Genomic DNA, 15267 nt, shown 5'->3' with positions numbered 1-15267 from the left:
GTTGTCCAGAATGTTAATCAAAGTGAGGGTCAGTAATAACTTACTACTAATTCATATCGGCCTCATCAGCCTGACTTTGTTGTTCGGCTTGCTTACAGACACTTACCGGGAAGGAGGTATGGATTCGATCTTTGACACAACAAGCACTCTTTGGATCCTGATCAAAATTCAGCTCGAGATTGATGTTGACTCCGATGCAAAGGTGTGTATAATAGTCGCTCAAAGGTCGTGTTCAACTTATGAAGTGGCTGCGTTAGATTTTCACAATCAAAGAAAAGGTCGAGGAGCAACAGGGCATTCCGCCGGTCCAGCAGCGGCTCATTTTTGGTGGAAAGCAATTGTACGTAACCTGCATCTTTGACTCTTTTTCAGATCCCGATTATGTCTTTGGTCTTACAGAGACGATGATAAGCATATAACGGAAACGAATATTGTAGCAGGATCTACTCTGCATCTAGTACTTGCTCTTCGTGGCGGACGATGAAATGTAGACGAGATATTGCCAAGGAATGCCACACCACAGAATCATGTAGATCAAGAAGTGTATCTCTCAGCTTTCCTCCATGTTGTCAATGCTATCGATCTAAACAGTCAATTTCGCTGCATACTGGCTATCAATAAGTTCATACAATGGCTAAAATCACAGGATCCTGGCAATGTCAAACCCGACCTTGCTCCGTTCCCCTACTGGCCAGCCATGTTTCCGGTCCCTGGTCAGAATCATTCGTCAGTTTCTGTAATGCAGGTACGTGCAAAATCTTACCGCCCTATTCTTCACCCTCTGGTTCTTGATCCTCCTGTTGAACCAATCGACGGCTGTTACACCAGGACTGAGAACGTTTCTTTGTTGCTCTGTCAGTTTGCTGACAGCTTCAGCTATAGCAGGGCTGTGGTCTGACAAAGGCCGAAGTACGACGGAGTTCCCGGGGCGGGTGAAGAACACCTGAGACCAGCGCTCAAAACCTACTTGGGCTCCGGGAGGCGGACTAGATATTCAGAGTGAGTCCCTCGCAAAAAAAGACATCCGGGTTCGATGAATGTTAACGCACTAAACTCGATGAATGTTTGAATGAAGTATTCCACCACTCAACAAGGCCAAAGCGTCACCAACGTTACAAATAGCATGACCGGGCAATGGCTACTATAAAATCAATATTGATGTACTGTCAAGCATGCACAACGTTCCCCCACCTTAACGTATTGCCACTCATCCACACCAGGGGGTAGAACTTGCAATCCTCCAAGCCGGTTATGCAAAAAGCTCAAACTCCCAAAATCGGTATGAGCTCCGAGCGCCTGTCTTCCAATAGGCAGATTTTTCGGTGCTTTGATTGTCCTTGCCTCACTCGCACTATATTCCTCCGTCGAATGGAGTTTGTTCAATGTACCTTCGGGTAACCCGAGCTTGGTGTTAAAGACGTTTAAGATCATATCATTAATCTCTACCGATTTCTTGACGAAAGGAACGATGGTGGAGTCCATGCGGTTGTTGACGGTGGATGGATAGGATCGTCGAGCTTGTTTGGGCCAGGATAGCGCGTCGTCTTTTGCGATGTTGATGAATTCGATCTTATCGGGTTCACCGGAGGCGTCCACGGCGTTAGCGCCCGCGTACTTGTACCTGGGATCCAGTTGTTATTGGACAAGCAGAAACATGTGTGTAATACGATATCTGCCTACCCGAATGAAGACCCTCCGTCTCCTTGCTCATATTTCATCTTTTCTTCCATTGGCAGGTCCATCGTTTCCGCTCCCATGTCGAACATGTCCTCAACAAATTCTTCAGCTCCGTGATTCTTCAAACTGGGCAGCAAGGCAGTGAGCTCTTGACTAGTTTCATTTGGATGGAGGCAAATCAACTTACTACCAAAATCCCAAAGTTGTCGCAGCCTTCCATAGCACGTCTTTCTCCTTCTCATCGCCGTTCTTGACCAATTCATAGTCGATGACCAAGAGCGGATGGGTCGGGATATTGGTTGGGAATTCAGGATAGGCTGTTACGGGCATATTCAAATTGGAAAGAGAGAGAGGGAGGCTGGTGTTAAGATTTACTATGACGCTGGTTTTATTTCGCATCCACAGATCCACTAAACTTGAAGGTCATGCGAGTGAACCGTTTCCTACGGCACCGGCTTTGGGGTTGAACTTCACTCCGCCGGTCACACAAGCTCGTATACTTAGTGCATGCTAATTTTTAACGGGAAAATATCAGGCGACAATATCGAGTGAACTGGAATACTAAACTTGTCATCCAGTGAAAGGAGGGAAAGTCCGAAATGTGAGATCAGACTGATAAACATAGAGTACATGGATGATGGGAGATCATGGGATGCCCAAGTAGCGGGAGAGTAATACCTATACAAGCATTAGTGCAACAGTTAACAATGATATCTGTCCGAGTTATTCATTGCGTGTAACGTGAATAAGTAGGAGATTTGTAACGAGGAAAGTCCACTATATGATACAGGAGGGATATAATACTGGAAATTATATATATGCATACCTTCATCCACTATTACCGCACATCTATATCTCTATATCTAGCCAATTCCTAACCAGTTTTGCTACAATTTAACCTTGGATTTGGAAGGAAGCATCTTGATGTGAGTGCCGGAGGCTATGATACGTTTATGACTGTCATTCCAGATCTATGATGAAAAACGTGTGAGAGGAGAAATGTCTTGTATTCGGACCCCACCTCTGTTCTGCCAGTAGCAGATCTTCCGCCTGAGCTAACACTCATGTTTACTATCCGGATCGTTTCACCACTGCAATCAAAACAAAGCGCGGAAGTTCAGAACACCGTGCCACGGTTCAGCCACATTGTTCAGAATATGCTCACAGTGCCGCAGGCGAGTGAAAGACGATGTTGAGTGCTTGTGAGACACTGAGAGTGTAGTCGTTATTTTGATGTACATCCAATGCTACTAATGCAAGTGAGGAACAACTATTGGAAAACTAATCAGCGAGATAGATCCAAATTCGAGCTTGGATGCAACATACAAGTCGACAAAGTACGCAATACAACCACCGTGAACGGTGTTGGCTAGATTGAGCATATCTATATAGAGAAATGTCAACGAGTGCGGAAAGACGTTCAGAATACACAGACGAGCCTTCATTTACTACGAGCTGTATAACAACCTTGCCTTCCAAGCGCGCAGGCTCCTCTGCCATTGATCCAATACTAACGTCCGCCAAAATCATACTGTCCATTATGGTCGAAGCAAACAATTTTTGCGGGGGACGTCGAGATGGAATATGAACCAAGTCGTCCAAAACCTTTTTTATATAGTTTGAGGCACTTCCACCGACGACATTATGAGTGTATGGACTGGTGAATGTCGTATGGGAATCGGAGGTAGAGGACATGATGGAGCAATTAGTGCTGTGAGCCACGTAAATCTGGGCTGGCAGGGGAGAGAATTAAGATACAAGGCCTTCGGGAGGCCTCAATTGACTATTCGGCAAATTCATTACCGGACGTTTGTTCAAAAACAAATGTAAAACTTCTTTGGGAAAAGAGTATTCTATAGGCGACTTGAGCATAATGATGAAGAAGTTACGAAGGTCAAGGACTCCGAGGAGGGCAGAAGGCAAGTTTTACGGGACTTCCGATCCGGGCCTGAGCACCTTGCTTCGTTTTCCTACGCACCATCATGGCTGATTCAGAAGATTCAAATGGCCCCTCAAGTACAATTCGACCCAGAAAAAGACGCGCTCTACGAGCCTGTACATCGTGTAAGAAGAGGAAAGGTACTTCTCCCAGCCTTTTTGTAGTTGAATCTCTATTCATCAACTTCTAGTGAAATGTGAGCTCTGATATGCCTCTCACACTCAATTCTAAAGGCGAATCAAGTACAGGCGATGGTGCTACCATGCCAAATAATATATGCACTTCATGTATCAGTCTCGATGTAGAATGTGAGTATTCTCCGGAGCAGAAGGTACTCTAATTTCATCGAAACTTTTCATGCCAATCTTAAGTCAATTTTGCAGAGAAGAGGCCCAAAATCCAAGTACAGTTCCATCCAGAAACTGACACGCAACCTCTTCTAAAGCTTGTTGTCACAGATTGGCCCAGCCGCAGCTTCGAAACGATGTTCAAGCCCTCATCTCCACAATTCTCTCTGCTCAACGACTCGTTGTGATACCTTCTGATGAGACACTTGTCCGGGACATGCTTGTCGACCTAGCAACCTATGCACGAAGCTTGGAGCAGCAATTAGAGCGAGCCCAGATGCAACTAGAACAAGCTCAATCTCCCTCTTCTTATGCTATGCCATCTACCTTCAGATCAAGCCCTGCCAACTTTAACAGTCACAATGAAGACAACCCACAGGATTTGTTTTCACTTCGAGTAAAGAAAGTTAGCTTGGACCAGGGTGACCAGTCGTACCAGAGGCATGTTGGGTCCTCTAGCCATTTCATGTTTATGCGGACTGCTTTGGAGATACGAGACAAAATGAGTAGCGAAAAAGAGAGTCTCGGCTTTTTAGGAAAGAGAAGGAATGACTTGTGGGACGAGTTTTGGATTCGACAACCTGTACGCCGTCTATCCTCATTCGGGTTCTTCATATCTTTCGGACTCAATAACATATATACAGTGGCACCACTTTCCACCCGAGCCTGTAGACCCTCCACATATCTTTCCTCCAGACGATCTTCTCCGAAGCCTCATTGGTATATATTTTGATCTGCAGCACAATATCTACCCTCTTCTTCATCGGCCAATCTTCGAAAGAGAGGTGTTCACGAATAAACTTCATACAAGTGACCGACGTTTCGGAGCCGTTGTCCTTGCCGTATGTGCTGTAGGAGCCCGGTTGTCGAATGATCCACGAAATGATGAAACCCTTTATGATGGGACGGACGACGAACGGTCATTGGGATGGAAATACTTCAGTCAGATTCGCATGGTGAGAACAAACTTTACAGAACATCCGTCACTGTATGAAGTTCAACTCTACGCGGTTCGTATCCCTCCGTTGTATTGAATATACTTTTATCTCATTTCTATCTCTTTAAAGTTGGCTCTCCTTTTCATGTTCCCTACTCCTGTTGGTGATGCGGGATGGTCAACATGCGGGTTAGCAGTACGCTTCGCACTAGAAGTTGGAGCGCATCGCAAGCAATATATAGCGAATAAACCAAAGCAAGATCGGATAGAGGCGGAGCTTTGGAGGCGGGCATTCTGGAATATTGTGACAACCGACCTGGTAATGAGCATTGCGTTGGGAAGACCAAGATCGGTCAAGGAAGATGAGTAAGTCCTCAATGAAAATCTCTACTCTTTAGTTGTATTCTCACGAAATGTGATTGTCAAGTTTCGACGTTGAACTTCCTCTTGAATGCGATGATGAATTCTGGGAACACCCTACGGACCCATTTGTACAACCCAAGGGGCAAATATCTCAGATGTCTTTTTGGTATCAAAATGTCAAGCTTCTGCGTATCGTTGGGCTTGTCAAAGACAACCTAGTCAGTCTCGAATTAACGCTATATTATGACCGTCCACTGATGATTTTCAACGCTCCAGTATTCCACACGGAAATCAGCGCCATGGTTGGATTCATCGGCCGCAAGCAATGCCGACATCGTCATAGAAATTGACTCTGCGTTGAACAACTGGCTCGATGCTCTTCCAGACCACTGTGAGCTTCGCCTGACTTTCTCTCATACAGCATCATCTGACATCTTCATCACTGGTCCTTACAAGTGAAGTGGAATCCACACCATCCAGATGACAACGCTTTCGTGCAATTGGTCGCGTTACATGGAAATTATTACTGGGTGCAGATCCAAGCACATAAACTCTTCATACGTTCGGATTCGCTCTCGACTAGCAGTTTTCCGTCATTGGCGATATGTACGAACGCCGCACGATCGTTTGCACATATAATTCAAGCGTACCATTCTCGCCCGAATTCTTTCATGCTATCACTATTCATAGTAAAAATTTCAACTTTCCATTCCGTCATATTAATCCTGACAAGCTTTCAAAATTAGGCCCCAATGTTCCTCAGCGCAACTATGCTTTTGATAAATACATGGACCAGCCTTCGTGCCAAGGCGAACTACGATCCCAGAAAAGATATGAACGATGTTTCTAAAATATTGCAGATACTGAGTATATACGAGAAGAGGTCCGTCATTCATAAACAGGTGTTCGTTCCATGAAAAACTTAGATTTTCTGTACCAGACTTGAGATGGCAGGGCGCGTCCGGTATGAGCCAAATGCGTTCCTTACAGGTCGGCAAATAATGATTCGTGTTCTTTTCAGGGAAATGCTTCTGGCTGTCATGGGAATTGATCATATGACCCTTACAGCGTCGCCGGAAAAGCCAGCTTTGAAACGTTCGAGGCCATCCGATACCCCCATGAAAGACAACACCACGCTCACCAGTAATCATTCGCGAGTAGTTAGGGACGAAGACAGTATCGAACAAGATAGTGAAGGATGGGCTGATTTCAGTACCGCGCTACATTCCACTGGTTCTCAACAAGTTGTAAGTGCGATACGCTCGTCGTTCCAAGTTGATGACAACTATGCTCCGAATACACTTGCACCAATCCAACCGATCTCGATATCTCCAATCCAAGGAAGTGGCTCTAGGAGTAGCTTGACAATGTTCGATCCAGTCCGCGAATCTTCGGCTTCACACCGTCCAACATCCATTAATATGCAAATAAATGAAATGCCGACCCAGCTCCCAACGCCCACATACACTGACCTAGGACCGATCGATCCTATGCCAATGATGAGTTACGATTTTGGGTCAAATCCGGCTTTCGCAGTACCTGTGACTTCTGCTTGGGGAGACCCGGGGTGAGTTACTTATCTCGGTCGATTAATGAGATCCTGAGGCTAATGTAACGTTTCTTTGTCCAGTCATGAAGACTGGGGGTCGTTCATGTCGAAGGTGGATGACTTACTTTTGTTCATAAATCCCGATGGGAGTTAGAACATTAGCTTTCTGTATACAATTATGTAATTTTGCATTGATATTTCTGGTAGCGGCGGCAATTGTAAGCATATGTATTCCCTTTCTTTCAAGTTCCATACACATCTACATGACATTGCCACCCGTCGCTGGCTTGCGAATCACATCCTCATAACCTGAATTGAAAAGCGATGTTTCGAGGCGAAGAGCAGTGCGAAACAGATCTTTACCCTGAATTCTTGAGACTCCAGAGGTCATCATCCCAGCATTCATGTCGAGGAACTCTGTGGAAAGTGAAAGGTCAATTATCATGGATGGTGATAGTTTTGAATGTGGTGTGCTTACTCGATAGCGTCTTGGCAGATTGGGCAATTTCTGGTTCCCCATTGGTGATATCCACGCTTGGCAAAATCCAGTTCTTGTAGAAAATGGTTGTCTTATCCGTACTATCTTTCTTGTAAAGCTCCAATGCAAGCTTACACCATCCCTGTGATATTGTGTCAGAGTAAAGCAGCTCAAAGACTAAAAGACTCACCCAATAACAGGCAATCAGAATGACATGGAGGTTACACCAATCATCACCCTGGGCGTTGTGCATGAGGTATTGCGAGTATGCAATTTCTGCAATAGACCGCTCCACTCTGAAGTCGTCCATCGAGAGTCCAAGTTCACCCACACAGGTTTTAAACCAGTCCTCGGCATATCCAGGATATCTTGCAACTGAATTAGCTTCGTCTTGTAATTTCTCAACATCAAAGTCATCGTAAGGTAGCGTTGCCAAACGAAGGGCCTTGAATTTGACCGAGTCCAAGAGGTAGAAGTAGTCTTGCTAAACACAAATAATGAAAAAAAGTAACACGGTGCGTTTAACATTCTTGGCCACTCACTACGGCATAACGCTTATAGGCGTCAAGAGCCTGTTTGCCACCCTTAGCCGCCTCGACGCAGAGTTTGTTGTTCATAAAAGCTGCAACCACATCCTTGTTGTTCTGATCTCCCCACAACTTATTGATCTCGATACTGCCGTGTTGAAGATTGGTCAGTAATGACTCGGTCAGGAAGAGTCAATATACAGGTCGCCTTACTCCTGCGGTTTCACATCCGACTTCAAGTGCGACACCATTTTATGTGCTTTGTTGACGTCTTTTGCGCTCCTACGAGTGATTTCGTCGAAGACGAGAGACGCTGTAAGACTTGCACGTGGGCCCTCAGCAGGCAGGTCAAGAAGAGATTTCAGGGAGTTGCGAAGTTCGATAATCATGATGGGCGATGGAAGAAAGCGAGATGGAGAGGCCTGAGTACTTGAGTATTTATGTCTGTCAAAGAACCTCGACAACACGATCTCAGATCAGGCATCTTTCAACCTCTTTCAACATCTTCGAACAGGTCAGATTCTTTCTACTTCTTACTTGATTTCCGGAGACTGTTGACCCCTTCAAACCCCTTCAAAACGCTGATCAGTGACAGTCCTTGTATGGATAAAGAACAAAAGGTTTACTATAGCACGTTGGGAGCCGTTGGGTCTGTTGAGCCGACTGATTGATTCAGTGGAAAGATTGAGCACAATCTTAACTGTCCTGATAGCGCTAAAAGCCTCTCCTGCATTTGTACAAACCACAGGCTTCACCCTAGGAGACATCCAGGACAGAAGATAGGACCACTTTTTCCAGCTTCGAAGCGAGATCGTGTCGTGTCGGAGCTTGATACAGTAGTCTGAATATGGTTTAAGGAAAGAAGGAAACCGAGATGCCGCAAACGCGGCAAAATGTTCTTTGGTTATTTAAAGTAAAAGTATAGGAATTACATCCCAAGCGGAGTACAGACTCACATACTTCATCGCTGTTCCATTATACAACATTGTTTCTCATGTAAACTTACCGTATTTTCCTCGCAGGTCCTCTCGGTTTAGCAAATGACTTCGACGTATCGCCTCCCAGCGGGGTTTTGATTGTAGCACTATCACCACCACCAGCTGTAACATTATCGAAGCCCAATTCACTTTTTAAAAATGCTTCATCCAACTCCGTAGGGTCAGATGTTTCAACCTTACGTGCATTAAAATGTGAGTTCGATGATGCAAGGAACGTTTTAGCTGCTTGGAAAACGCTAGTGGATCCGGAGGAATAGAGCATCCGGTGCTTCACGGGAGACGAGGACGGACATGAATATATGAAGACTAAGGATGGGTGGGAGCATCAGTAATTATCCGTGATTAGAACGACGTATTGATCGCGTACCGACTTCGCGTCTAGGAGGATCGGTATAGTCGTGAGGCCATGCAAAAAATGCGTAGCACGGTTCAGAGGATGGAAGACTTGATTTTAGGGTGTCTATTTTCATCGGAGCAACAGAAGACAGGACAAGTGTCTCTGAAGCTGTATCGATCGTCTGTAGTAGATTAAATCTATCAATCTTTGCAGAGGGTATCGGGATTAGATACGCACGATAACAACGAGTCCAGATTCATCACTATTTCCCATTTCTTTGACTGCACTTTCAACATCAGCCGTCCAGTTGAGGCCGACGCCAGTACCAACAATGGATGTTCTCGCCCTGCTTCCTTCATACGAAGGCGCATTACTACGTTCTGCGAGCCGGATGTCCTCCATTTCTTGCTCACGACTTGAGAGAGGCTTTGGCGCGGCGATGTGCTTCAGATGAGCGAGATATGCTTCTGGAGTGAGGTCTGATTTGGATGTAGCAAACAGTGAGTCTGTGAACACGGTAGATCCGAGGTGTTTCAAGAGTGAAGCTCGAGTAGCGGCGTAAAGCATCTATCCGGGGAAGTTGTCAGATTTTAAAAATCTGTTCAGTTTCGTGTTTGGACTGACCTTGTCCCTAACTTTTGCAAAATCCGGCACGTAGTAGATTGCCAGCCATTCTGTTGATGGATCGTCCAATTTAGCCAGGACGTACGCAGGCGCATTTTCCAATAGCAAGTCCTGAAGTTTTGCAAGATCTTCTGTGAATGTGCCTTCAATCGGAATGCTTTGGTCGAGTACAAGTGATTCTAGAATTTCAGGTGTTACAGTAGTATCCATGGGGATGAGTACTACGCACCATTCAGTATAGATATCTTGAGAAATCTGACAGATTTAGAGTCTATAGCAGAAGAGAACCGCGAGGATAACTCTTGCGAAACACCGATACCGGACGTAGCTGACATCGTATATATAAGCGCCCAAGGAATTGCCACTGTCATCTACTGTCATCCAGTCATCATTCAGCCGGTATCTTTATTCTTCTTCATGTCCCCGATGCCCCCCCGATACCATGATCAGCGTAGAGGAAATATGCAATACCTCATATCCCAACGCATGATTTCGAAACGAATACAGCTGTTTTCCAATACCCGACTTCACATCTCTTCAAATCAAAGCGGAGTCAAGGTTTGCGCCGTTCAATTGCACATCAACTAGCCGTGTACTAGCATAGGGGGGATAAAGAACTTCATTGCCGCATCGAAGAAGCCTCGAAACCGGCATTTTCGTTTTGGTAGGGGCCAGCAATCTCCTGAGCATTACGTCCTGGATTTGCGGCTTTGATTGATTCCACACGATAGAATTAACTATATATGTATCTACATGTATACAAGTCCTAGTTCATAAACTACTGAGGAATCCCCCCGTTCGTGTGTAACTGTGTATATATCAGAGCGATACTCAGCGCTCATAGCGGACTCCGAGTGTCACAGACTCGCTCAGTCATTCAAGTTGTTGTACTAACTGAATAAAGTATGATTCCTTAAACTCTATCTTTTTGCATATGTAACATGATCATCAGATAATGTCCTCCCCTGTTCTGAGTTATGTCAACTGGAATTATCAAGCTAATCGGCTGACTATTGAGTCTCCTCGTTCCCTTAAACTGTGAGACTCACCGAGTAATTGTTGCCAGTAATGTGTGCACCAATGCTATGAGCCCAAAGTGTATTTCTCGGGATTCGGACTTGGTATCGACTGCTACGACACATTTTACTTGGTCAAAAGGCTCTAGATTCAAAGCTCTAGTAAGGTTCTCCGGGGACTCTCACCTAGAAACAATCGTCACTGATATATACAGTTCAATCGCAACACCGTATGGAGAAAGAGAACTGGCTATAAAAGAAGATGCCCCTCCCCCTGCTAATGCATGGTATCTGTGTTCACAGCGAACGTGAATCACAAAAAATCCCAGCTGAATGCCGCCTGTTCCAACAAGCATGCGTTTGACAGGAGGAGGAATTATGCAGAGTTGAAACGCATGGCGACCAAATTTGGTCTACATGCGCTTCAACTCAGTCTACTTTCGCCTCAAGTCGTTGTTGATCATTGCTAGTAGTCGGATTCAGTGGCAGCGGCATACTACGACTGATTGTGGCAACGATACGATTCGGTGCGAGCCTAACTTCGCCTGGACTTTGTTCTGATATGATCCCAGATCACGATGCAAAAATTGGATACCTCCTCCATCGAACAATATTCAGTGCTGGAATTCACCTCGACGACTGCAGCGAGATATTCATCTCAACTCCTCTAAACCAAACGGACAATGCATACGACACTAATTTTCCCGACATGACCTACGCTCCCTCTCGCGCCGTGCAACTCCCGCGAATTCGGGGTGGAGGGAAGTCTGGAAAGGACCTAGAAATAATTATCGGTCATACTTAATCGTTGAATATTTTCCTGAATGCCACGTACCCCAATATAGCATTGAAATAAAATAGTAACATCATTCTGACCGGCCTCTTTATCGATCTCCTGTTTAGTCTTCTTCCTTGATCGCCGCCTAAGTTTAGGGAACAAGATTTTTCCGAATATTCCAAGGGGTAAACAACGTCTCCCAGTGTCCGACCCCTAGACCATGCACTGGTTGTCCACGGTTGGAACTTGAATACATAGAGGAAAGGGTCCATCGAAGCATGAAACACGAAGTGATGATCGAGACTGATACCTCCAATGTTGGATGTCTATCCTTGGTATTTAATTTCTGTGGGATTTCAAGTTCTGTGGCTGGCATACTATCAGTGGAAAGGCCAACACAACGATGAATGCTTTTTGGTATTCTGATTTGTTCCAACTCGATACTATCTGGCACCGTTCCTTCTCTCAAATTTAATAGGATCCCCACCACAGTCATGTCAAGATTGAATACTTGATATAGGCGGCTCATTGTTTGAATTTCGTGTCGCTGGAAATTCTGTCATAAATTTTTATGCTTTTGGGAAAGAGCGCAAGACAAAATGGCTGAAGATTTACAACGCTTTTCAAAAATTTGACGAGGTTTGATTTGTGCTTTTGGTCAGATTGCGACCATGAGTTGAATTTGTCTCGGTCAGAAATAATCAATCGACGAGTGCTGCTCTGCGCTGCTACGATTTTCTCTGGATCTGGCTTCGCTTTCCGTGGCCCTTTCACTGAAGTCCTGAATTGATGACTATACCAGCGGAAATATATCCAAGCAACTCTTGATCCCAAGTTCCAACGCAAGGATCTCTTGACTCATTTTCTTATCTGTTGAGTCTGCTCATGATAGAACTCGGCTCTAACATGAAGCCTAATTTTGAAGGAGTTCTGCGGACCTCAGATCCCGTTGGAAAACTTGATGAAGGATTGACATCGACGAAAACTATGTTGAGGGACAAATGAGAGCATGAGAAGACATATGATAGGCAGAATGTGAACATGAGGAGGGAATTATTCCGAGGGCCGTAGCATGGAAGGCTACGGAGGTTGATATGGGTACTGGAATGGCATAGGAACCTGGAACAGAAGGGAGGGGACAATTATGCTGAAAATTACCTTACGAAGAACGGCGCTACAATATTGATCGGACCGCCAATGCCGAAGTGAGCAGGCTTTGAATTGTGGCTCTTGCCCGCTGCAGCAATGTTCTTCTAGGTTGTCAGCAGAGCTTATATCATTGTCGTACTCTTACTCGCTCTCATGTCCACGATTTTCCGCTAGGACCTACTGTATCTGAAAACTCAACTGATCCCAGGTCGATGCCTGAGAATTGAGTGATATATGTATATATACTCGAGTCATTTTTCAACGACGAATCATCATACTTGAATTTTCAGGTTGGTACGAGATTGATAGACCCTGGATAGACCACTTTATTTCCTTTCTCTTTTCGCTCATGTCGAATTCTAAACATACACCTGAATCCATTGAGCTAACCTCTCGTCCTCCCTTTCCAGCTCCAGCTCCGAATGTGACTCCAGCTCCTACAACACCCGACGTTCCAGAGGCGGGACTCCTAAATAATTCCGGTGAATTAAATCCGTCGTTACTTCATCCCGTCGACGGAGGATTTCACGCATGGGCTTTTGTGCGTTGTTTTTATGTCTCGTTTTTATATCGATATCGACTCGGATTAGCTCACTTCTTAACAGCTCGGCGCGTCCTTTTTGATAGAAGCAATCGTCTGGGGATTTCCTGACGCGTTTGGTGTATTTTTAGATGGTACGTTACAGAATCCCCATTATCTATTTCAGCCACTTATCTTTCCAATTTGCAGCATATCTCACAGATCCAGCTTACACATCCCACCCCCATGCGTCTTCTCTCCTCCCTCTCATTGGCCCTATAGCCTCTGGCATCGTATACTGCGTTGCTCCGTTTCTTTCTCCACTGATCAACCGCTACCCAAACCATCGTCGTACGGCAATGTACGTTGGCCTATTACTATGTTGGGCATCCCTCTTCGCAGCAAGCTACACCACCAACGTTGTAATCCTCTTGGCACTACAAGGTGTTGTATATGCATTCGGTGCCGCACTACTGTATTTCCCTTCGCTTTCATATTTGGCGGAGTGGTTCATAAACCTCCGCGGATTTGCGAATGGTGTTTTATTCGCTGGAACTGGTGTAGGGGGGGTTGTTCCTCCCTTGACGATATCGAAACTTTTGAGTATGTATGGACCAAACGTGACGGTGAGGATCTTATCGGTGGGGATAGTTGTATTGCTTCTGCCTTTGATGCCGTTTGTAAAAGGTCGGATACCGGTGGGTCTCGCTGGACATGTGCAGCCGGTTTCGAGAGGAAGTTCGAATAGTGTGAAGTCGTGGATGGGGTCGTATTTCTTCTGGATATTGTTGGTCGCGAATACGATACAGAGTTTCGCGTATTTCGTGCCTATCTTGTGGTTGCCGAGTACGTTTGTGGACTCTGCTGGGAGGATCATTCACTGATCTATATCGTCACTCACGATTCAGCTTTCGCGAGTACTCTGAATTTGGATAGCACCACGTCTTCAGCTACACTGGCCATGTTCCACAGTATGTTCATTTACTCTCGTGCACAATTATGATTTCGAGGGCTGACTTGTACTTATAATAACCATATAGCTGGCTCAGTCATCGGCCGTCTAACGATGGGTTATCTATCCGACTCCTCCCTCAAGCAATGTTTTATCCTCGCATCGAGCACTCTCCTCGCGACTTCCGTAACGATATTTGTTCTCTGGGGCGTATTTTCGACGAACCTCGCTGGGTTGTTCTCATTTTGTATAATATATGGTCTACTCGCCGGTGGCTGGCCAAGTTTATGGAGCGGGTTCGGAAAAGGGTTGACTTGTGAGAATAATCTTTTGCTCTTTGTCCATCAGAACCTAGCTTGAACTCTGCGTTGGCTTTGCTCTAGTGAACGACCCGACACTCTCAATGACACTATTCGGTATCCTCTTGTTCACGCGCGGAATTGGGAATATCGCTTCGACACCTTTATCCGCTGCGCTTACAGGGTTCTCTTCTGCCTCACCCACAACCTCCTTCTCCACCAATTCATCCTCTTCATCGTCCCAAATGTCTGCAAAACTCGGCTTTAACATCGCTGGAGGGCGTTTCGCCAGTACGATCCTGTATGTAGGGACGTGTTTCGCTGGAGCGGGGATGATAGTGCTTTTTGGCTGGGGAAGGGAAGTGTATTATCACCATCATCGTCGCCAGAGTGCAGGAGCCGCTAGCGAAAATGTTATGTAGGAGAATTCGAATCTTAACTTTACCTCAGTGGGTGTTGTTGAGAATATCCTCGAATTTTTCCAGAAATACTTTGTACAGTATACAAGTAGCTCTGTAGTAGCTCAAGAATTAATCTCGAGAATCTGAACAACTTGAGAGAAAATGGCAGTCCGGAGAGATAGTGAAGGCGGGAAAAAAAGAGATAGTGAAGAAACGATAGGCGCCCATATATTACATCAGCGAATGATCGACCATTTCCGGAATACCGAATGCGTCTCGTCTCTAAATCAACCGACCCAACGACCAAATCATTGACTAGTCTACTTCCGCATTCTCGACTCGTAATCTACCGACATCACAGAGTACGGGTCACCGC

General features: G+C 45.4%; 7 protein-coding genes across 7 annotated transcripts; 3 read left to right on the top strand and 4 right to left on the bottom strand.

Moving 5' to 3' along the window:
* Window positions 1-10: 10 nt before the first annotated feature.
* Window positions 11-484, top strand: C8R40DRAFT_1176453 (ubiquitin-related domain-containing protein; the record flags this gene model as incomplete). Its single annotated transcript, XM_046232516.1, has 5 exons — window positions 11-28; window positions 99-116; window positions 173-202; window positions 258-340; window positions 400-484. 5 exons carry the CDS (start codon window positions 11-13, stop codon window positions 482-484), a joined length of 234 nt encoding a protein of 77 aa, XP_046080841.1.
* A 175-nt stretch (window positions 485-659) lies between these two features.
* On the bottom strand, window positions 660-2007 carry C8R40DRAFT_1163429 (Clavaminate synthase-like protein; the record flags this gene model as incomplete). The annotated part of the gene is made up of 6 exons (XM_046230372.1): window positions 660-710; window positions 764-986; window positions 1050-1138; window positions 1192-1621; window positions 1681-1803; window positions 1865-2007. 6 exons carry the CDS (start codon window positions 2005-2007, stop codon window positions 660-662), a joined length of 1059 nt encoding a protein of 352 aa, XP_046080840.1.
* Window positions 2008-2564: 557 nt separating this feature from the next.
* Window positions 2565-3372, bottom strand: C8R40DRAFT_1058867 (uncharacterized protein; the record flags this gene model as incomplete). The annotated part of the gene is made up of 5 exons (XM_046225223.1): window positions 2565-2648; window positions 2699-2768; window positions 2843-2947; window positions 3004-3061; window positions 3096-3372. 5 exons carry the CDS (start codon window positions 3370-3372, stop codon window positions 2565-2567), a joined length of 594 nt encoding a protein of 197 aa, XP_046080839.1.
* A 254-nt stretch (window positions 3373-3626) lies between these two features.
* On the top strand, window positions 3627-7041 carry C8R40DRAFT_1129646 (fungal-specific transcription factor domain-containing protein). The gene is made up of 14 exons (XM_046229139.1): window positions 3627-3756; window positions 3807-3812; window positions 3865-3947; window positions 4000-4019; window positions 4075-4546; window positions 4608-4973; window positions 5031-5266; window positions 5328-5481; window positions 5540-5654; window positions 5720-5952; window positions 6010-6146; window positions 6204-6227; window positions 6285-6750; window positions 6802-7041. The coding sequence occupies exons 1-14, from the start codon at window positions 3660-3662 to the stop codon at window positions 6832-6834; spliced, it is 2442 nt and encodes an 813-aa protein (XP_046080838.1). The 5' UTR covers window positions 3627-3659; the 3' UTR covers window positions 6835-7041.
* A 30-nt stretch (window positions 7042-7071) lies between these two features.
* On the bottom strand, window positions 7072-8691 carry C8R40DRAFT_1259009 (uncharacterized protein; the record flags this gene model as incomplete). Its single annotated transcript, XM_046233801.1, has 6 exons — window positions 8444-8691; window positions 8031-8388; window positions 7833-7965; window positions 7481-7774; window positions 7291-7432; window positions 7072-7229 (listed from the first exon to the last, which is right to left on the bottom strand). Exons 2-6 carry the CDS (start codon window positions 8204-8206, stop codon window positions 7072-7074), a joined length of 903 nt encoding a protein of 300 aa, XP_046080837.1. The 5' UTR covers window positions 8207-8388; window positions 8444-8691.
* Window positions 8692-8819: 128 nt separating this feature from the next.
* C8R40DRAFT_1176448 (actin depolymerizing protein) lies at window positions 8820-10111 on the bottom strand (the record flags this gene model as incomplete). Its single annotated transcript, XM_046232515.1, has 5 exons — window positions 8820-9121; window positions 9183-9333; window positions 9390-9719; window positions 9777-9955; window positions 10006-10111. The coding sequence occupies 5 exons, from the start codon at window positions 10109-10111 to the stop codon at window positions 8820-8822; spliced, it is 1068 nt and encodes a 355-aa protein (XP_046080836.1).
* Window positions 10112-12986: 2875 nt separating this feature from the next.
* C8R40DRAFT_1129627 (major facilitator superfamily domain-containing protein) lies at window positions 12987-15040 on the top strand. The gene is made up of 6 exons (XM_046229138.1): window positions 12987-13260; window positions 13325-13394; window positions 13450-14085; window positions 14148-14210; window positions 14280-14507; window positions 14575-15040. The coding sequence occupies exons 1-6, from the start codon at window positions 13069-13071 to the stop codon at window positions 14910-14912; spliced, it is 1527 nt and encodes a 508-aa protein (XP_046080835.1). The 5' UTR covers window positions 12987-13068; the 3' UTR covers window positions 14913-15040.
* The last annotated feature ends 227 nt before the right edge of the window (window positions 15041-15267 follow it).

This window comes from Lentinula edodes (assembly GCF_021015755.1).
Source record: "Lentinula edodes strain Le(Bin) 0899 ss11 chromosome Unknown C8R40scaffold_52, whole genome shotgun sequence".
Lineage (NCBI taxonomy): Eukaryota > Fungi > Basidiomycota > Agaricomycetes > Agaricales > Omphalotaceae > Lentinula > Lentinula edodes.
The sequence above is the reverse complement of the archived record's forward strand: the minus strand, read 5'-3'. Positions and strand labels throughout refer to the sequence as shown.

What these genes read in the sequence shown, in the direction of transcription:
- C8R40DRAFT_1129646 (XM_046229139.1), top strand. Translation starts at nt 3,660, where the DNA reads ATGGCTGATTCAGAAGATTCAAATGGCCCCTCAAGTACAATTCGACCC. An exon ending in AGAAGAGGCCCAAAATCCAA is followed by an intron (nt 4,020 to 4,074) that starts GTACAGTTCCAT and finishes TTGTTGTCACAG; the next exon opens with ATTGGCCCAGCCGCAGCTTC. An exon ending in TCATGCTATCACTATTCATA is followed by an intron (nt 5,953 to 6,009) that starts GTAAAAATTTCA and finishes TTTCAAAATTAG; the next exon opens with GCCCCAATGTTCCTCAGCGC.
- C8R40DRAFT_1129627 (XM_046229138.1), top strand. Translation starts at nt 13,069, where the DNA reads ATGTCGAATTCTAAACATACACCTGAATCCATTGAGCTAACCTCTCGT. An exon ending in GATTTCACGCATGGGCTTTT is followed by an intron (nt 13,261 to 13,324) that starts GTGCGTTGTTTT and finishes ACTTCTTAACAG; the next exon opens with CTCGGCGCGTCCTTTTTGAT. An exon ending in GCCTATCTTGTGGTTGCCGA is followed by an intron (nt 14,086 to 14,147) that starts GTACGTTTGTGG and finishes CTCACGATTCAG; the next exon opens with CTTTCGCGAGTACTCTGAAT.